Consider the following 23761-nt stretch of genomic DNA (forward strand, 5'->3'; position numbering starts at 1 on the left):
AGGATACAAATAAAGTATAGTCTATTTATCATAGTCTATCTATTATTATAAAGAGACAAACAGAGAGCTAACTTTATATTATGGTGAAAGGACACTCACAAATAATGTGGCTATCTATAGATAAAATAATCTTCAAAATAGAACCCAGAGTTTCTAGTGAATTTTGATTACCCCTTAAACACAAAATTTACCTCTTTGTAAAATTATTATAGAAGTATCTACTGATTCTGTTCTCTTTGGTATCAATGTCTTTAATTCATCTAGTTATAAGTAATAACGTGTGTAAATTTCAAAAAATAAATGAGAGAATATTAGAAATAATTAACAATTATTAGGATGCTAATATATGCGTTATAATTAGGCACCTAAAGCAAAATAAAATATTAATTTTCAACGTTATTAATGAATCACTTAAAATAATGATTTGCCGCTAATTCTCGTAGGAGTGGCAGAAAACTCTGCAATTGGGGAATATAACTCTTATGCTTTCTAACGGACAATCAAAATGTAATTTGGAATCACTTACAAATTGCGTTCATTTATCTTTTGTATACCACGAAATACGTAAACGTCAGTTGGCGTTAGAACGGGGTTAATGTTGCATTCATCTTATTAATGGATTTGTGAAGGTAGATCCATAATGCAAGATCAGACAAAACAACTTTTTTTTCAACAATCGTACATGATAGTAATTTTCTTAAATTGTTGTTGGTTGTGTAATGTTTGGGTATATTATAAACAAATACCACAATGTTCGTAAGATAGAATATCTACATAGAAACCAAACATTCTACCTTATTATTTAATAGATTGAGTATTATTTGTTTAATTCCGTTACCATTAGCATGTGTGACAACCAAAAAGTTAATAATTAAAGTATAAAAATATATATATAACACTTGCACGTAATAAAATGTAATTAACAACCGTCTAGATCACGTTAGCTTTCAAACAAAAACAACCTATCATAATTTTTCCAATCGTTTAGGATATAATATGCCACGTATATGTGTGTCTGTCACACACATATACGTTAAAACTGTCATCTTATTGTATTGGTGGTGTTAAAAATAATAGCTATTGACAATCGATTCTCTCTTTTCAGTAAAATATAGCGTGAATACTATAGTCAATTATCATCCACATGTGTTACATCCAATTCCCAATTTTTTTCTGACTATTCCAATTTAAAAATCAATTCAACTTAAGTGAAAATTTTAGTTGAAAATGTGTTTATTTTTAAGAAAAAAAAAACAAGAATTTAATCATTGATCACGTGATTAAACAAATATACTGAAACAAAGGTAATAATTTAAACACAATATAACCACGTTCCATAAAGTTCTGTAAAACGGAACGCCACAACATAGATCATACTACAAAGAACTCTCACTCACGAGTTGTCGAAGCTAATTAAGGCATCTCTCCATCGCCGGCTGATTTATAACGATCATTAGACCGTGCAAAGAGCGTCACGGCGGCGCCACAGCAATGGATGTGCACTAAGGTGAATAAATCGCTATTGATAGAGTATTATTGGCGCTTAAGGTGTAAGGTTTATGGTTAACTACTCCACTTAATAAAACAGAGGTGGATTAATCGTCATGCAATCTATAGAGTTATATTTATTGATGCTACAAGTATATATGGAATGAAGAAAGTCGGAATATTTTCTGGACAATATATATACATATTACATATCCTGAAAACGTGGGTAAAAAGTGGTTATTAAATAATGGTGCACACCCTTACAACTAAGTCAATATTTAAAAATGTAAACTCTGGACAATTTACACAGCGCCATCTAGTCCCAAGCTAAGCAGAGCTTACGTTATGGGCACTTAACAACTAATAGAAAATACTCAAGAGATATAATAAACAAACATATTCCTGAATATAAATGTTTGCACCGTGCAAGGAATCGAACCCGCGTCCGAAGTAATAATATAACGTTGGGTCGTAAACCGCTAGACCTTCGAGGCCGTCGAATTTAAATAACATGCATAAAACTACACAATTAATAACCGTTAGACGAGTTATACAATAGCGACGAGACGGCGATCTTGTAAATAAATGTTCAGCAGACATGAATGTTCCGGCAGGACAATGGAGTCAGGTTAATCTAATCCATGTAATTAATTAACAGAAATGGCGGCTTGCTGAGTCGAGTTCCTTGATTGGACACCACGTCGATAACAAATATAGTGGTTAGGTAACAAAAAAACCCGTGAATATCGAGGTAGACCGTACACCGAGGGTTCCCAATCAATATTTTGTATTGACACGACGTTATTAAACCTGCAAAAAGACGCTGATATTTGATGTAAATCGAATTTCTTGGTTCACAACAAATAATAACCGTATTCAAATCAAAAAATATATAGTTTATGTGTAAATATCTAATTTGTTTAGATATAAAAAAGTTATTACAATTGGACCGCTATATATATAGCTTATTTATGAAGATATTTTAAAGGTTTCCCTAAAACTCTGTTGCATAAAAATTATGCTTTCTTATTTTCTCTTTAAGTGTTACTATTGTACTACATTATTGTCATCAGTTCATCACATTATGAACCATGCAAATCATCTATTCTCTATAACTGAAAATAATTTGAAGTTAGATCGAATCTGATATCATACAAAAATTGTAAATTAAAACTTTTTGATTGATTCCCTGCAGACAGAAAACAGCAAACACAAACCAAGTTAATCCGAGACGGTGGGACCTTTAAGCCCTGTCAAGTTGAATACACCATCTGGGGCAATAGTCGTGAACTACTATTGAATTTAAAATCGTACTTGAAATAGTGTAAGTAGTTTCCATTTGCATACAGCGTCATCTAGCCAATTTGAGTGAAACTACTAAGTTACAAAAGGTCAATTACAACTATTGAGCACTAGATGGCGTTGTACATGAAAAAATATTCTGTAGTTTTTATTGGTTACACTTATTATAGTGCAATCAAAAAATAAATATTTAATACGTAATTTTATTCAAACACAGATAAATGTTGCTAAAGAAATATTTGATAAGAATATTATTTAAATAGCCGTGGCCACAACGACAAAGAAGGATCTGTTTTGATGCATTTTGGGTATTATGAATAATTAGTAATTAAAGCTGCATTGATATTTGTTATAAAAAAAGTTTTAATTTTATTAGCCATTTCTATCAGAAAATACTTGCAAGTGTAGAGATACTAGAAGTTTAAAATAGCAAAATATAAATGATACAATGTAGCTTTTCTTTCAAACTTGACTAATTGTTCATCACAAATTCTGACATGAATTTCATATCACGAATAATTATGATTACAAATTTATATCTTTAACTATATAAATGCAGATTAATTAATGGATTTATATTATGTTATTTCATTCGGCTACCATTAGTATGGATAAAATCACATTCTCAATATTTGTAGTGATAATAAAATATATAACTGAATATATGTAAAATAATTTACCTGATGTTCCCGCAGTTTCCGCATGAGCTCGTGGTACGTAGCGGCCCTGGCTGCAGCGATCGAGGGTGGTGGTAGCCGACCTTCCATGCAGTGCAGCCAACGGCGAAGGCAGCGCAGCTCGTGGGCAGTATCTGTACAAAATAAAAAAATGAAGCTTACAAAGCAAGCTAGGCTTCCGCAATAGGCGAGACGACTTCTTACAAAGTCTACTTAAACTATTTATTTGAGGTAGAAAGTATAGAAGCTCATATTTTTTTAATAGACGAAGATGGGATCGTCCTCTCAACTAAGCTGAGCTAACGGTATAAACTGGTGAGGTACATTTGGAAAATGATAGGATTAGGATATAATCAGTGAGGTCAATGTGATCATATAGTGAAATAGGAATTACTTACAATGGTTACCGAGAAAGAAAGCGTGGATTATCAATCAACATCACATATTGCTTGAGGTGGGGTAGTCTACATTACAGCAATTTCAAATGAATTGACTTTGGGTAACTAGACATAAAGTTAGTCACTGGTAATTTTGTCATGAGATAAATAAAAACAGTATTATTAAAACAATTTGATGGAATGAAACAACTTCGATTGTTAAAAGTTAACGTCATTTATCACTATGGATTTGAAATTGTTGATATTGTTAAAGTACTTATTTATACAGGAATTAAAGCAAAGCCACAATTTAGTTTCTAATACTTCCACTAGATAACATATTAACAAAATATGAGTCAGGAAATGGATTTTTCATATTTCATCCCAATGGATTCAAAGTCAAATACAATAGAAATCTAAATAATACCTATACATAATAAACATATAATACATAACCTATATTTTTTTATATATAACTTTAATAAATAAAATTAAAAAATATATACTAACCGACTGTATCGGCGCCATCTCCATCCTTCTGCTGCTGTTCAGGACTGAGCAACAACCGAAGGCCATCCCATTTCACTTTTAAATGTTCCATTCGCCATGTGACCTGCGAATTAATTAATTACATTTTTTTTATTAATAAATGGACAAGCGTCATCTGCATCATAAGCTAAACAGACCTTGTTTGGTACTAGATGGGTACTAGACAACTACTGCAAATACTTAAATTCATTTTTTGTAAATACAATCATATTCATGAATAAATATATAACCGTGCAAGGAATCGAACCTGCTGCCATGGAAAGTAAAGCAGTGTGGCAAGACACCAAATCACCAAAGCCGTTAAATAAAATTGCAAGGAATAATTAACTGACGACTATTATTCCAAATGGGTAGTCAGAGGCGTTAAACATCATCGATGTTGTAGTGAACGCAACATTGGACAGGCCCACATGACGCTGGGTATATTTGAAACCAACCTTGCAGGGTCAAGACTACTGCGCTTCTCGGATTAATTTATGATTTGATGTCGATTTGCATCACCGGAAAGTCGTTCAGAAATGTAATCTGAATTCATGACCTCTTGGGCGTAATTCAGTGCAGATAAAAACGTATTGATAATCTCTAGAAGTTCTCGACAATTGATTTTTTACATAATGTGAAAGAAGCTGACGGCATATGGCAATGAAATTACAGGATCGACTCATGACATTTTACTCCATAAATGGCCACGCATAACTGTTTTCACGAGTATGTCATGATCACCTGATATTCGTGTTTCTGTTCAGTTCATGTATATAAACGACAATATAAACAAACTGACATCTTACCTGTTGAAAGAAGTATTTCATCAAGTGAGCTATCAGTTTGTTTGCCATTTTAAGTATATGTAATAAAATATGCATTCAGTAGTATAAACATCTTACGATAATTGAGGTCTCGATTCTTCCTACGGTAAAACATTTGTATCGTATGATTGTTTGTATCAGTCTGGTTGTTTTTTATAAATATTAGATATGTATTTATAAAGAAATGTATTCAATTATTTCGATCAATTGTGTAGTACCCATAACATAGCTCTGCTTAGCTTGGGACTATATAGCGATGTCTGAATTGTCCAGAGATATAAAAAATTTAAGTATTTTAATGCAATGATAGTTTACCTCTGCACTAGCTTCAGGTATACGTTCCAATATGGCAGCACCTTGTTCCATAAACTTCGCCCGACGTGGCTCCACAGCCCCCAACTCCGCCATGCGGCTCTGAAAATGTAAATACATATACTTTTTAGTATATATAAAAACTTCTTAGATACTATTTTATTTATATGCTACCTTACCTCGTTGCTTGTTTATTATTGTGTTATGTTTTATCTTTTTATAAATAATTGTTTATGTCTATATGTATATATGAGAGGAACAATAAAGTTTTATTCATTCATTATTCTATTCATTTATTTACTTAAATAAAAGGTTAAATGTAGGATCTATAATTAAATTCATTTAATTCAATTAATTAACTGTAATTTACAAATATATAAATAACTAATATGTTACACACAAATACCTATTTTATGTGGATAGTGATATGAACGTTATATCTTAATCTTAACAATAAACGCGAAAGTTTGTGAGTATGAATGTTTGTTACTCTTTCACGTATTGAACGGATTTTGATGAAACTTTATAGTAATATATACTTTATGCATCAGAATAACATATAGGCTATATTTTTAGTAAAATTTAATACTTCCACCGCTGCGGGCATAGATAGCACATGCATAGACGTAAGGACCAAACTTTACTTAATATTGACTTTTATTTGTTGCGTGTTAGAATTGACTATAGTCTGTTTTTAATTTCGGAGACTAAATTGCTGTCAATTTAGTCTCCGACTCGACTCACACCTGTGTGTAAATGTCAAAATTTCAAACAATGTTACCATCTGCAGCACTGTAGTATATTTGGGATACTGATTTGTTGAATCGTAATTATTTATTTTAAACTATTAGGTTTATACGATTTCACAATTTTTTAATATACCTACGAACTCTAGTGTTTTGTACAGGTGGGTGAAATTGGCCACTGTGAATAAATATTTTTTCATATTCAAACTAACCATTCTCAACTTCCTGCTTGACAGGTTTTCCGGACTAGAATAGATCTCCTCCTGAACGTGTGTGAGCCACTGGCACAGCTCCTTAAACTCGGCTATCAGCTGGTTGAGAGACCACTGACGATTAAACCCAGCTGTGGGGTTCAGTAAGCAAGGCCCGTTGTGCAAAGCAGATGAATTGTGTGACAACAATTCGCCGTTTGCTTCCTGCAAATAAATAAAATAATTCAAATGTGAATAAGTGCAAGTAATTATAGTTTGAGAAGACATACGAATAAGGTTAACTTCCACACTTTAGAATTTCGTCTGCGTTACATTTTCCCCGTTTTAGAAATATTTTTTTAACAATAGCATGTACCTTGCAAGAGTCTATGATTTGGTTGTCCATGATGTAGTCGTAGTGATGCTGTAACAGTGGCCACAAATCGTCTCCGGCGCTGCCGCCACTCGCCGCCGAGCCCCAACTCCTGCGCCACACTTCGCGACATGGCTCCTTTCTGTAACGTGCAGATTTAAACTTTATACACTTCCTAAGTTTTATAAAATACTTAAATTTTTTGCACTTCATAAATTTTATGAAATTCCTTTTCTATAACTAGAATGATAGGTATATGAAGATGTCTGTGGCCGGTTTAACACGCTGTCTTACTTCCGATGATGCGGGTTTGATTCGTCGCCCACAAACATCTGTAGGTTTTAATGTGTATGATTGTTTGTATTGGTATGGGAATGTATTTAAAAAATATTAAAGTATGATATTTATACCGGTTATCCAGTACCCATTATGGGCATGTTATGCGGAGTAACGAGAATTACGTGTATAATATGAACGTGGATGGATGTAAAGGGAGAGGACGCCCTAAAAAGATATGGATTGATTGTGTGAAAGATGATATGAATAAAAGAAGAGTATGATCAGATATGACAACCGATAGTGAGCAGTGGAAGAGAATGACATACTGCGCCAACCCCAAATAATGGGATAAAGGCTAGGCAATGAAGATATCCAGCACCCGTAACACAATGCTTAGCTTGGGACTAGATGGCTCTGTGTGGATTGTCCAGAGTTTCTATTTTCTATTAATATATCCTATGATGATTCGATAACATTGAAAATCAAATGGCAACTATCAGAGTTAAATCGATTAGTCCGGAACATAGATATATGCTAATAAAATGATACATTTTAAATTGAGGTAAAAGGTAACACGACATTAATTATTATTCGGTATCAGTTAATTTACCATAAAATTACTAGATTAACTATATTAATGTGTATAAACGTGACAATTTAAAAGACAATAGTTTCTTACCTTTTCTTAGTGAGGCTGTGATACGGTCGCTCGTGTTGCTCTGGGCAGCCGCCAGGTGGCGCGGGCGCACTTCTCAATGAAGACAACGAGAAGCTGCTCTTCATAGCCGAGTGTTCGAAACCTGGAATGTATCGTCAAATATAATGTTAAAAAATGTTAATGTAGTAATAAAAAATAATATAATATCCCAGGACAATTCACACAGCACCATCTAATTCCAAATTAAGCAGAGCTTGTGTTGTACCAGAGACAGTAGATATGAATACATTTAATTGTAAGTTTAAACATAATATACATAGAAAACACTCAAATCAATACAAACAATACTACGATAAAATTCAAATGAGAAAACAGTAGTACACGGAAACTCAGAAAATGTTTGTTGTGAAGTCTAGGTTGTAAACAAAAATTATCTGCTTGGGTGCCTTAGCTCATCTACTTCAGCCGCTAAGCAGATTGCAAGATGTGTTTCGGTTGAAGGATGAGATAAGGATCAATCAAATTACAGGATACAAGGCATGATATTTTACTCTTCAGAATAAGGCAATACATGAGTGGTTTTCTTTAATGAATGATAAAAGAATGGTGCAACCACCTGCGCTAACCGTTTACGCTGGTGATGATGAACATGAGATGAGGTCAGTTAACTCATCCTGACAAATTCACCAATTTATCATGATGTCTTCCAGGGTGAACCGCGTGAAAGTAATTCCTACTTTGTTAGCATTAAGGTCATGAGTCCACATTACTAACAGTCCTCTTTCACTCCAAAGCATGAGTCACTTGATAATGCGATGTCCATAATGCTGTTCATGGACATAATAATAATAGTAAAAAAAAAACTAATTGCAAAAAGTTATTTAAATAAGTATACTCACTTGTAGACATCTTGGTTTCTGTACACTTCAATGTCTAGGAACTTCTAATGAAATCGATTTAGTTATAAATCGATGATAGCGTCCCAATCAGTCGTTTGTACTGTCTCATCAATTCCTTAATCTTTGTACTACTTCAAAAAATGTGACAATCTCAACTTTATTCACTTATGTGTTATATGCTAAATTGCTTCGTGTTTAAAAGTGCTATGGCGACTAGATTCGTTTATATTAAAGTTATAAGTACAATAAATAGTGTCTTAATCATGTAATCTTGAGGAAAGACCCATGAATTTGAAGCGCGCTTGTGTTTTGGTCGCTGCGTCGGTGGTCACATTTTGGTGTTCGATTCCGTTTGCCCTGTCTGTTCGTGCGGTGATCTGTGCCGAATGCGTCCTGGAAAGATAAATAATGAACTATTAATAACAATGTAGGCAGAACAAAATAAAACTTAGAGTTAGCCTTTGTAAAAAGTTTGCGGTGGTACCTCAGTTTCACCTATTGCAGCAGCTAAGCAGCTTGCTTTGTAAGATTGAGAAGGTGGCCAGTCAGCTGGTTTGCCATTCCAATTAGGTAGTAAAAAGATAACAATAATATAATTGAAGTGAAATCTTATATCTATAAAGCAAAATGCTAATAACAATGTTAAGTTGAATTTTAAAAAAACTATAAGTAATAATAATTTAAAAATAATATTATTAGTGATCACATTATTAGTGACATAACTATTGTTTTAAATAAACTACTAGTCACTATAGGAAAACAATATTTCAGTTGAAATAACAATTCATATTATTCTATTTATAATATTTCCTTATTTTTATCATAAATTATACATACAAATATTCATGTGCAAGTTTGGATTATGGTAGATATACGATAGTATCAGTTCCTTGTAATACGCCAGTTGGTTTAAATAGAGTATTCTTGTTTATTATACTAGATTTGAATACCTAGAACCTAAGTAAAAAACACAGGATTCCACGAATTTTAGAACTACCAGATTTCGCATGGGTAACGGCGTGGGAAACTGGTGTACGTAAATAATCACATCATTGGGCTATTTTAAAACTAATAGAATCCGGATGCAGTTCAGATTTCAAGATAATACTGGATATTAATACCTATCCTCTATCTTAAACGTTGATCGGAAGAAATTCCTTATTAGCGACAAACCCACTTTTCGTAAGTTTTTACTTGGAAATAAATTAGTAAAGTTTATTTAATATATAATTGAGATGTGTGAGCAATAAACAAAAATCAAAGAAAACGTTCTCCTCATTTCGTGATTACCTTAATGGATTAGTAGTTTAGCACGTCACCTTACTACCGATGGTCTCGGGTTGAAATCCGCGCACCGTACAAACATTCGTGAGCCGTACAAACATATGTTTCGTGAGCAAATTAATAATTTAAACCAATAGTATTGTAGCAGCATACTTTCTACAAGTGTCACACGTGTCTGAATGTTTTCTATATATATTATGTGTATTTGTAAAAAAAATAAAGTTTCCCTATTAGTTATTTAGTATCCATAACATAGCTCTGCATAGCTTGAGATTAGTTCTTTAGTATGTTACTAGCTGCCCCGGGAAATATTATTTTGCCCATTCCGTAAGGAACTCGAAATAAAATCTTTTGAGTTTCACTTCGAGTAGTTAAAATGTCTATATTTTAAGTTGAATCAAATTACACACATCATTATTCTTCCTTTGGCGTCGGCGTAGTATGTTTTCTTCCATTCATAAAAAAACATGACACACATTATAGTTAATTAAAAAAATGTTAGGTAGTTTCCAACTTATCCCCGACAAATTCGTGACTCTATATTTTTAAATATGAATACATATGTATATAGGGAACTATGAGAAAATAACTCATGAATAAAAACTATAAACTACGACTACAATTTAACTATTATTTTGCCACTTTATTTCAATTATAAACATAACTATAAAGTATTGGACAATACTTTTCAATAACTAAAATAGGTTTATATTATATATATATATAAAACGTGTAGTTTTAGGGACATATGTATGTATATTTATGAACGAATAATCAATTTATCTACTTATCATTTTCTATCGGAATCGTATTACTGTAAATGTTTTGTAATGCTTCATGAATACCCTAGCTGCGGATTATGTTAACATTGGATATAACCGTTATTTTATTGCCAGTAATAAAATACCTCAGCAACCCAAATACTATTCATGTTTACCTATAAATATTAGCATTTACATCTCCGTAGGCTTGGTCAACTCAATGCATTATTACAGACTCCAGTATTTATGATATGTAATACACAAGTGACAAGAAATATTATCACGATACATACTAGAAAGACCCAATGTATATTTTATGTATTGATACATATATGTACCTACATAATAATAATATATTTGAATTTTGTAGAAAATAACTACTGTATATTGTGACTTGCCTCATATGTTCAAGAAGTTTCTACATTTGCCAATAAACAAAATGTAAATAAATAACCCTAGACAATCAACACAGCGCCACCTAGTCTCACGGTAAGCAGTGATTGTGTTATGTGTACACATCTGCTATCAATACTGAAATAATAATAATAGATTTTCAGAAATATTATTTATTGTGTATGCATTTAATTCATGTAATTTTATTTATTAATATAATTGTAATTACATTGAAGTTTGGAAAATATCATTACTGTATATTATGACTTACCGTATCTATATGTTTAAGAATTTTTTACATTTGTCTATAAACAAAATATAATAATAAAAAAAGGGATACTTATCTCCATATAATATAAATATAAACTATATGTATAGTATGAACATTGGTTTATTTTAGCGATTTCTTAGAAGGCTATATTTCTTGTAAGAAATCCACATCGCCCACATCCGAAATCGGAGAAGTCTCATTATTTTGCTGGTCCAGATTTTATGGCGTAATTCAAAATCAGCTTGTCAGTCATATTTTGAAACATTTTTGGAAAATCTTCTCTACATATAAATAAAATCGTAAGGTGGCGAAAACAGTATGTCTGTTTGTGTGTTAACGTTACATCTCTGGAAGAATAACGAGATTTCCACATACGCACAAAACATATACACATACTTAAACATGGATTTGTTTGTGTGAAAAAATTTTTAACTCTCTATTATACTATATATTCTATATACTATATATTTTTAACTCTTCAATATTAACATATAGACTACAGAAAGTTGAGAAATTCACTCAAACGGGGACGAAATAATTATGTTAAAAATTTTTAGGCACCACCTACAATATTATTAATTTATTCATTAATCATTCATTTTGAATGGCAATTAAAAATTTTTAGGCACCACCTACAATATTATTAATTTATTCATTAATCAAATAATAAATGCTTTATTTATTGTATACTATATTATTGTTCCAGCATTGATAAAAGGCGATCTACAAACGTACCCGCGTACGAAGTCGCAGCCACTAGTAGTACATAAATAATAGTATCCCGTTTGATGTCAGCCTCTAATTAGGAAACTAGCTGTAACAGTTATTAAAATTGAATGTGTACACTCGTGTATTGAAACGTCTACGTAGAATTGCATTTGTGAAATCCGTATTTAAAATAATAATATATACGAGGCGATACGATAATATTACTATACGATTAGTAGAGCCAGATAAAAAAATTCGTGAAATGTTTACCTTTTTTTCTTACTAAAATAGTAAACATCCAAACAATATTTTATAGAGTTAAAATAAAAACAAAATCAACTACTAACTGCTAACCGCGATATCAACTGGTTTTTATTGATAGCCTACATCCTCGTGATATGATCTAACCTCAAGTGAAATTTCATAAAAATCAGTTCAGCAATTTAGTTCTGAATCATAATAGACAAACAGAAGCGCTTTCGCATTAATTATTTTAGAATAGATTAAAAATCAAACTACCCATTTAAAAATATGGGGAAAGAGATTGTTAATAATGTGGAATAATGTCAGGTTGATATCAACGAGGTTTCCCTAGAAACCGTCTTAATAAATTCCTGGTGAATTTGCCAAATTGGCTAATTGACTTGACGCTCATTGTATAATCCTCCGCTGGTGTCCCGCCAGCGTAAACCGTTAGCGCAAGCGGGTACATCATTCCATTATAATCAACTAGCTACTCACCCCGGCTCCGCACGGGTGTACATATAAACCTTCCTCTAGAACAACTCTACGTATTAAAAAAACCGCTTCAAAATCCGTTGCGCAGTTTTAAAGATTTAAGCATACATAGGGACGAACAGACAGTGACAGCTACTTTATTTTATACTATGTAATGATTTAAAAATATGATTAAAAAAAAAACAATATACATAAATATATAGTATATATAGTACCTATATTGAATGTACTGATGATTAATTCGTGTGAAAAACACACATGTTAAATTAATTTCAAGCATACTTATGTATCGCTGAGTTATGCTTTTGTTACGTCACCCTCACCTCTATGGTGATGCAAATAAGGGCCATAATTGTATAGATCATCGACCATTAACCTTTAGAGTAACAACCTGTAATCTCTGTCTCTAATGACGGATGTTTGGCTCAAAGCGCCCTATTAATCTTCCACCTCTTATTATCAGCGAACAGATCTGTTATCTATATTGTTCGCTGCTGATACAAAACCATCAGTCACCAACTTTCACCTACTTGAGATGTCAATATTATGAGACAAAATAGTTTCGCGCCTAAAAAGTTCAAAACCTTAAACTTATCATAAAAGATAATTATCAACCGAATGCCAAAAGTATGAAGTTCTATAATCGATTGAATTCTTTAAGAATGTTACCGAATATCTTAGTCAAAACTTAACATATTTGTGGTTTCGTTTTGTAAAGAGTTATTATAGTTCCCTGTTGGTTAAAAAAATATTGACATGATTAGTAGTGGGGTTATTTTTTTGGGATCAGTGGAACTAATGCACTTCCTTGTATTCAAACAAGTCCCTCTAAAATAAATATAGAACGAATAATGAACAATATTTTTTCACTGCACTCTTCAACCAAAACATAGCTTACCCTTTAACCGAACCACAGACTAAAAGAGAGGGAAGAGGATTATTAGTAAAGTAGACTAATACTCCCATTGCATAACAATATACCCTTGTATATGATGTTCACCTCTATACGGTTCCTCTGGAATATATATATATCCTCATATTATAATAAATGCCTCTAGGTGTTAAGTTCTCCATGTTCTCCTTTATTTGTGTATTAAAGTTTTAATAAATAAATAAATATATGGTACATTTGCCACGATGGGCTAACTGACCTGACCTCATGCTCATCTTATCATCCTCCACTAGTGCCCCGCCAGCGTAAACCGTTAACGCAGGCGGTTGCCGCACACGTGTCTCCAGTGTCATGTAATTCGTGATGTCGATAATAATGTGTAGGCAACGGTGACCACTTCTTAACATGTGTCTGGTTTATTATTCCAAATACATAAAAATAATCTATAATGTCTACGAGTCATAAATTATTAATATTACAAAAGGTACAATCAGAAACCTTCATTTTCTTAGCAGTAAACGGTTGTAATGGCTCAAATTGACCCCCTGACAATGTTAGACAATTTAATCTATCTGCTCTAGATGTAACGGTAACTGAATTGAAGTTTAAATTTATAGTATCGAGATAATGGTAGCAGTATACAAGCTTCAGATAATGCACTATACAGATACATCAACAACAATAATAATATTGAACAATACCTACTTATGCAGGCAGATTTTTAGATTCACATCCTAGATGACAGGACTAAACACGGTGTGTATTTTCTAACTATATACACGAAAAGAGTAAATACTAAACGGTTGACGCGTCAATTGTGTACAACAACATTTATCTATTGGTGGTTCCCGTGCAATTTATATACGAGTATGTATCTTTATCTATTTGTAATTAGTTAACCTTAATTAGCGAAACAGAAAGACATTCAAGAACCGTAACATAATTGGCACTGTCGGCTACAAGTCACATTCTAATCCATACTAATGTTATAAATGCGAAAGTGTACAAGTTTGTTTGTCTATTACCTTTTCACGACTAAACGTAAACGGCTCAACTGACATTTAAGATGAAATAGACTCTATCACAAAGATCAACATAGGTGATATTATATCTCAAAAAATAATATAGAAGGGGGATGAAAATTTGTGCAGACGAAATCGAGGTAAACAGTTAGTACAATAAACACAAATGCTACTTAAAATATACGACCACGTACCTCTTGTAAGTATTAAATGAAGACATAAATGTGGATTGCAATTATCGCAAGCGGATTAAATCGACATAATACGATGTCTATCTTTTGATCGACAACTCAATTAATTACATGCAACGGGATGATAAATAGATAATGCTAACACATTAATAATATTAACTGTAGACATATTCTCGTAGACATAACGGAAATCCTGTGTTTTGCTCCTTGAATGATATTCTATACATTACTATGAATTATTTTGCATTGCTGCGACACACACATGTCGTTATACTCATATTGAATTGTATTGTTTATCTGTTTCGCTTGTAAATAACCTTTACATTTATCTGAAGATATAAATAAAAAACTTATATATCTATCTATGTTTGCTTTATCTAATACTTATTCTGCAACTATGTTCCCTAGAATATCAATAGACAATAGCATAACTTGCCTATTTTGCAGTCAAGTAACTTGGCAGTGATATTACATAAGTATGGATTTTTAACTTTAGTTCTATGCTTTATTGAACAATAAAAATGGTACAAAAGGACTTAATGCTATTATAACATTGACTTCCAGTCAATGATATTCGAGTAACACCTAGACCTTAAGAATAGAAGGCATTAGGAACATCATATACCAATTATAATAGTATATCCGTGATATTGTATATCACGGGTATAGGAGACGATTATCACTATTCCATCAGGTCACAGGACATCTATCATCAGCGTGTTTGCCATTTGAGTGGAAATTTAAAATCAAAGTTGTATGACATATTGGTTATTTATGTAAATAAATTTCTTAGTTATATTGAATATATATAGTAGTGTCAACAACACATCACTCGTATTTTTTGTTTTCAATATGTAAATGTAACATAAAATACTCTTTGCATTTATTAAACATGTTAAACACTTTTGCATATGCCCTTCCTTACATTTACTATTATTATAAGTGTATTATTTCACAAATTGTTAAACATTAAAAGGCTAATCATTACAAAGCGATCAAGGAAAGTAAACGTCAGATTAAGATGAATTGCTTCTTTAATTCGAAGCGTGAAGAAAGTAAATTACTTCGCATAATATTTATCACGATCACACCGTGCGAATTCTATGTACAAACAATGCCAAAACATATGGGCCAATCTAGAACTTTCCATTGCAAAAAGTTAATAAAAAAGACGATTGCTCGATTAATTTTTAATTTTGGAATAATGAATTTGCGTTTACTGAGCTATGATGAATGGAAAGTACATTAAAACAATTAAGAACGAAAACAACGGAGATTCTGTTTGCTATAATGGCACTACATCAATCATATTCATTGATCATGACTGGTAGATGACACACGGCCGGCAAATCTGTAGAACATTTCTATGGCATCGTTACTTTGCTGTTAAATAATAAAAAAAAATAAGTGGGCGCCTCCGTTACTAGTTGTGTTATATTCTGTTACTATGACATTTAGTTACAAAAGTAATTACTAAATACTAATACTATTATAAAAACATTAATGTATGTATGGCCAGACAATTTAAGACCAACACAAACTATCAATACATATATTTGTATCAGACGCGAGTCGAACCCGCGACCATTGAAAATAAGGCGGCGTGCAAACTACTAGACCTCCGAGACCGTAAAAATACTATTAACAAAGTTATTTGTTCTACATATCCGTGATGCGTCACAGTATATCTCATTAAACTGGTAACAACATGGTACGCATCTTTCCCAAGATGCGCGGACAATAGGAAGTGATTCTATAAAGATTTTTTATGCTGTCAAGTGTCAGTTTAAGCCTCCGGTCTTCCATTGTGGCCCAAAATACTAGACACTAGCGATTGACACTATATATAAAAGTAATTATATTAATCTATTAAAATATTTATATCTGTATTATTATTATAGCCCATTTTATAATTACAATCTAAATATAAATAATACAATATCGAATTTTACTTGTCTAGTCCTGTTTTTTTTATTGATAAAGGAAAGTCTATATCCGTTCTCGTTATACAATCTATAGTCCTGTTAATAAATTTTAAAGTCAATTTATAAGTGCCGTTTAGAGATGAAATCTTAAAATAAGGCAGTCAAACTTTCGAATTTATAATATTAGGACGTATATTGCATTAAATTCTTAAAAAAAAAACAATTCAGTAAAACGTTAGTATAAGGTAACATGGACATCACTTATCTCCATATCAATTGTGGTGTACATACAGGTAGATAATATTTTACCGTTACTTTTATGATAAATTCTTTAAAATATAATTCTCTTTATGACTTTTTTTACACATTTATAAATCAGTGAATATTACAAATCGCTACAGGTTGTAATTTGCAACCAACCAATAAATATTTATCAGATGTTCTTAATTGTAGTATTACTTTCATCAGGCGATTCCTTGTCTCTGATAAATGTTTAACAAGGTGCTTGTGTATTAGAAAACTTTGCAAAAAGTCATATGAAGAATATACAAAGTACGGTCAATAAACAGCAATTGAATGAATTGTCATTTGGACCCTATATGATTACAATAAGGTCCATAATGGTGAGAAGTGTTCATCAACCGCAGTAGTTTTACATAGTTGTATGAGAGAAAGGGTGTTGTACCATACTGAACAATCAGTGTGATTGTAGAAATGCCGCTAATTAATCAAGTGAGTTGTGGAAAGTGAAAACTTGTTTAAAATGTCGTAAAATCATAAACATCATTTAAAATCAAAGTACTACACATTGCTTTCGTAGAATTGTTGATATAATGGTTGGGCATATTAAATATACTATATTTTCAATTAACACCATTAAAAGTAAAAATAATAAGATTACTCTTAATTATATAAAATTTAAAAGCATTTTATTTACAAATATTTGTATTCTGTACCATAATAAAATAACATATAATTGTGATAAAATTTGCATAATCAACGTTCCGTAAATTCCACCAAATGCAAGAATCTTAAAAATCGCGACAATAACACACAAGGGGATAAGTCCGCCATTGTACATCTCATATATATATATATTTTTTAAGATCGTGTATCTTTAGTCAATTTAAATGTATTTATTGTGCAATAAAGTGTTACAAACAAAACAAACACAAATCAACTTCTTGATTTATTTAATTTTTTTTAGTTTTTTTATTTACTAATGCTGTTTTAAATATAGACTATAATATCATTATATATGACTAATTAGATTCGAGTTAATTTAATTATTACTATTGATAATTTACATTAGTAATCAAAAGTAAAACAGCTAATCTACAAAGCTACATAATTGTCAAGACAAATTAAAAATTTAAAACTACAACGAAAGAAAAATACATAATAAACTAGACCGAAATTACAATTTCTGAACTCAAACACCACGAACAAAATATCAAAGAAATAACTCAAGTTCATTGTGAAAACAAAAGCGAGCAAAAAAGAAACGGTTTCATTCTCGAGGACCATTCAAATCCTGTTCTCACTGAATGGATTCCAAAGAGAACATTGGGAATATGGGAAACAAAAAGCGAACCGTAATGGTCTCAGTCATTGTAGAGTCGACTAAACGTAGGAATTTGTTAGAAGTCAGAGAATAATTTGTCTATGCAACAAGTGGGTATTCAAACCTTTATAATTATAAATACCTAAAAAGAAATACTAATATTTAAGGGGAAAGGGAGAGTGGATGTTCAATGTACCATGTCAGATTGTCCAACTCGGAGTAACCTTGGAAAGCTTCACAGTTGGTGTGAAGGAGCTCTGCGGTCACCAGAGAAGTACTAATAAGTAAATAATGATAATGATTAGAATTACTTCCATTAGGTAAACTTTTGGCCATTATTGTGAGTAACTGATATAGTTAAATATTGAGTATAACTGTAAAATTCAGGGAAAAAATTGAAAAAGTTATTTAAGGCCTAGTGGCTACCATAGCTTATAAAAAATGGGATAGTATGAGCTTCATCCAATATCCAATCTTTACTGGAATTAAGTATAAAAAACATCACGCCCTGATGGCGGCGCACGACCGACTGGGCTCTAATATATGGTGAACTTGTTCCGCTACGATGTAATTATCTGGAGATCAAAAGGATATCACGGCAGGACAGGTTTATACAGCTGTTCACAAAATGCGGCTTCTTAAATATAAATAGTTCATTGTTTTTATGGTGGTTCGTAATGTTTGTTTTGGGTTATAGAGTTTTGTAAGATGTTTAAGATATCTATTTTTGGGAAGATAGCAGACAGAGTCAGTCTACTCTTTTATGCACGAAAATATATACGGTTATTTTTTAAAATTAAGTGTATACTTATAATACAGGCGACTAGTTTTTGAGTATATAAGTCTTTTATCTGTAATTTTTAATCAAATACATTTGCCGAATTTTCTAACATCAAGTGATTTGACCACATGAACAATACAATACTTGTGTTACAGAAACGTACGTACGAAGTAAAGTACGAGAAATTTCAATATATCATAATAGACTACTATACGTAGCAAACTCTCAAATAAAAATCATGAATTTTATATCATAATGAAAAAAAGTTCTATTCTGTCTATCGATAAAAGCAAATTAGTTGTTTTCGTTTGTCTGCTTTTCACTTTACTTTTTCCAAATCACGCAACGTTTTCATACTTTTCTATACCATTTCCAGAATAGCTTCTGTAAGGTATAGGAGTATATGTATATATCTTTTTATACTATGATGGTGGCAATAAAGTATATGGCCCATCTGATGGTAAAACGGTAATATTATATGTATACAACTATCACATACACTGCACACGTGTGAAACCGAGGTGGGTCGCTTGTAAATAAATATATGAAAATATTAGTCGCGTAAATGTCATTGCAACTGTATAACATTAAAAGAGAAACCGACTACGTCAAAGATCACCCTCGACTTGAGGAACGCTACTGAAATAGTACTAATTAGTCATACATATATAACATTAACTAAGTGGATGTTGCGGAGAGAAAGTAAATTAAAATGTATACATGTTCCGTTTATCTTCACATTAATTTAACGTGTATTCTGTCTTATTAAAAACCAGCTGTATTGCTTCGGCCATGTTCGTTGAATTAAAATCCTATATGTAAATCTAGGCTATGATATATCTGAGTAACAAATATATTTACCAATTTCGTCGGCCTTACTGGTCTATTATTAGGTGATATTTATAGAGTGATTAAAAAATTCTTGTATTCTACGTAGCAAGTGCTCTACCGACAAGAGCGTGGCTCTTAAATTATGAATGATGAGGCAAATATTTTATGCCATAAGAACAATATAGGACCCTTACAGAAAAAAACACTTTCGTTGAATTAACGAAAATGTTGCGCATAACCTTAATATAGAAAAAATAAATTACCATTGACAATGTCTTCTCTTCTGTAATATGATTAAACTAATGAATAAATAAGTTTTAACGTATCGATATTTAAAAAATATAACAATTTTGAGATAATGTATCTAATGTATCTATTCTATTCTATTCTATTCTGTAATTTCCATTTACCATCCTAATGCAGCACGTTCCAAAATAACTAATAACTAACCGAAAGTAAAATTATTTGTTATAGCCTTTCATGGCGATGTGGGAAATCAATTAAGATGCCCATTCAGATAAATGGGTGTAGCTATAGAAACCTTTCATTTCGCTGTCAACTCACAAATCGGGAGATTTAACATTTGTACAACATTTAAAATATAAGGAAGACGAAGTAACAATAAATATCTGATTCACGGTATAATTTAATGTGTTTGAACTCATTAGGAAACCACCGTACATGGCACAGAATTTAATGAAATTTGAGACTGTAATAAAGTTTTAAAAAAAATAACTTTAAATATATACTTGTATTATACCTACGTTATTCTACACAGGAATATTTAAACATCCGTCTAGTTTTCAAATAGATATACATTACAAGCATATTGAAACATACACAAAAATATTTAATTAAACTTCCTTAAGCAGTCCGTTAACGAGTTAATAAATACTTTACCTTAATAAATAGTTTTAAATCATTCTAACATAACATTGATACACTACATTAATTACATACAATAAATAAATAAATAAACGCAAAGTTTCGAACCAATTAATTTGCATGAATTTACATTTAGAAGAAATATTAACAACATAGTTTTTAGAACATGCTGTATATAAACGATCAGTCAACACGAAATGCACTTGTACAGCAAGACGAATCCTGTTCCATGAATCGACATATTTCTTTTTTATTCGAAGGAATGGAAGATCTATTCGATCTATGATTTACGAGATCCTATCAAGAAACTGAAATGCCAGAACAATAAGAAAAATATGTTAGTGTAATTGGGACATAACATAGCTTAACTATAATGAAACCATTTTAGTTATGCTATGCCCAATTACACATTGGTTCGCACATTATATAAAATAAAATAAAATAGTTTTATGTTATTTCAGTTTCTCTATATTTTGCTTTGTTTATTTATGAACTATATATTTCGGACAAAAATATTGTTATAATTTACACGCCGGAAACGGTAGAGCATAAGTACAATGCAATAATTTAAGACCTTTATACGACGTTTATATGTTCAGGTATAAAAAAAGCTTTTGTTTATAATTAATAAAAAATTGTTATCTGATTTTAATAATCTTTCTATAGATTGCTACATTATTAGTGAATATCATGAACAGTACAGTATTTAAAAAAAAAATATTCTCTAATAATTGCAATTGTGCAAATCTAGTTAGTTATGTAGTCTACCCTATTTTGAACCAGAGCCACTTTCATACTTGTACAGTTTATAAAACGAAATCAATCAAATTACAAAATATGCACATTCTAGCAATGAGTAGAGGATTATTTCGAAATATTAACACAATTTATATTTCTTACATCTAGATAAGCAATCGCCAATAAAGGAAATGTTATTCTATGTCGCCAACAACTAGCGCGATATCGCACTCAACGATTCAGATTGATCCAATTTCGAAAACGATATCGATATTCTAACAACGGTTTATATTTGTATAATGTTATAAAAACTAGATAAACCCGCAACTGGGTCCGTCATCCTTAGAACATTGTCTACATTTAAGAAAAATTTCAAAATCAGAACTCAGTTTCTTATATAATGTTAATTTAATTAAGGAATTTCATCATAAAATAATTATATCAGCTCCACTGTATATTATTCCTAGTCTTATCAACTACTGTTTAAAAAAAAACAAAATGTTTGCTGGAAAGAAACAGACAATAAATACTGTGGTACATACCAACATCACGGATAAAAAATCAGTTATTCGTGTAGGACATTTTTATCACTTGTGCATGTTAAGATTTTTGTATCAACATTTATTCTTCTACCAACCACTTTAGTATTGTTATTTAAAAGGACTATAAGCAACTTACTATTCATCTATAAGATTTCCGGTTACACAGAAAATACCACAGGAACAACATTTCCTGTGGTATTTTCTGGAGGGTAAACAATCAGGTTACTCGAGGAATAATCATATAGAGTTAGTCATGGGAGAAGCAACGACTTATTGGATTTATAACGACGGTACCGAAAGTAATATTTTATGTATAATTGCACAATAAAATTAGTTATAATAACCCTTTTTGTTCATATATAAAGATATATGTTATAAAATGAATTTTATAGAGATTAGGCGATTGCAAAAATATGGTACATAATTAAAAAAAAGTATTAAATTTTTCTAAACACGTTAACAGTATTTAAATAGAAAAGGCTCCTATAAAAGATCATTCTTATAAGGGATATCCCTTTTATAAGGGATATAAATATAAATAGACTTCGAAGAGGCTTACTGCAATTGACAAAATTTCGTACAATATTAGGCCTATACTAAATACGATCACAATTCGTAATTAATACGATATTTTTTATTTTATTTGTGGAATAAAATATACCTAACTACTTGTCATTTAGAATCTACCGGATATTAATTACCTTTAGTAATTGCTATAATCATCTGGTGTGACTTTAATAACCATATCGACTGTGGCCTCCTACATTAATTTATTTGTTATGTTTTACTCGATTAGCAAACTATTTCATGCATAATAATCGGTAGTAAAGTTCGAAACGTGCATTTTGATAACAAAATTATTACAATACCAGTTATGTAAACATGTATTTTATATAACAACATAAATTAGTTGACCTATGTACACTAATTCAAATATAATGCTAACGTTTAAATAAATAAAATCCTAATTTTTTATTGCATTTCTGTCTATTTATAATATCAAATTAACTGCTTTTCACTAAATGCATATGAAGGTATGTACGGTACACGTTACTTACACCAAAAAAATATTTATCATAATTTCTGTCTGTTAGTTCTTACTAATCAAAAAAAGATTAAATTCCACTTGGGCGAGGTCTCGGGTAACAGCTAGTATCAGAATAAAATAGTGGTTTATACGATATTTGTAGTTTATCGATAAAAATAAAATTTACATTAACAATATTATTGAATAGGATATTAGGACTTAAATATTTAAGTATTTATGTTTTGGAGATACGAAGAATTTATAACTTTTAGTAATTCGTTGAAGTTCAACAGACATACAGCACATATTTATTTGCTCTCTGTAAATATATCTACAATCATTGCGAAAATTATCATTATTCATACAACATGGAAGCAAGTTTTATTGAGGTCACTACTGTAATGTATTGTGCCTAATGTAGTAGTAACCGTAAGTTTACAAAAATATGTAATCATATTGCCACTTGGTAGTATAAATGAATAAACAGTAAAATAACTATTGAAACTTTTAGTAAACAGCGTTGTAATTTTATATATATTATTATTATTATA

The 23761-nt window shown here is 31.2% G+C and overlaps 1 protein-coding gene across 1 annotated transcript in view; it reads right to left on the bottom strand.

Annotated features, from left to right (window-relative positions):
* LOC131846496 (klarsicht protein) overlaps positions 1 to 23761 on the bottom strand; it is a 246427-nt gene that overhangs the window by 171265 nt on the left and 51401 nt on the right. The window contains exons 2-8 of the mRNA XM_059195817.1: positions 8658 to 9050; positions 7780 to 7900; positions 6825 to 6963; positions 6470 to 6673; positions 5515 to 5613; positions 4355 to 4457; positions 3471 to 3601 (exon numbers count right to left, since the gene is read on the bottom strand). Of these exons, the coding sequence (XP_059051800.1) occupies positions 3471 to 3601; positions 4355 to 4457; positions 5515 to 5613; positions 6470 to 6673; positions 6825 to 6963; positions 7780 to 7900; positions 8658 to 8667 (807 nt within the window). The 5' untranslated portion in view covers positions 8668 to 9050. The remainder of the gene's footprint in view (positions 1 to 3470; positions 3602 to 4354; positions 4458 to 5514; positions 5614 to 6469; positions 6674 to 6824; positions 6964 to 7779; positions 7901 to 8657; positions 9051 to 23761) is intronic.

Source organism: Achroia grisella, unplaced genomic scaffold (assembly GCF_030625045.1).
Source record: "Achroia grisella isolate CSIRO2021 unplaced genomic scaffold, CSIRO_AGI_Agris_v1 utg511, whole genome shotgun sequence".
In the NCBI taxonomy this organism is placed as follows: domain Eukaryota; kingdom Metazoa; phylum Arthropoda; class Insecta; order Lepidoptera; family Pyralidae; genus Achroia; species Achroia grisella.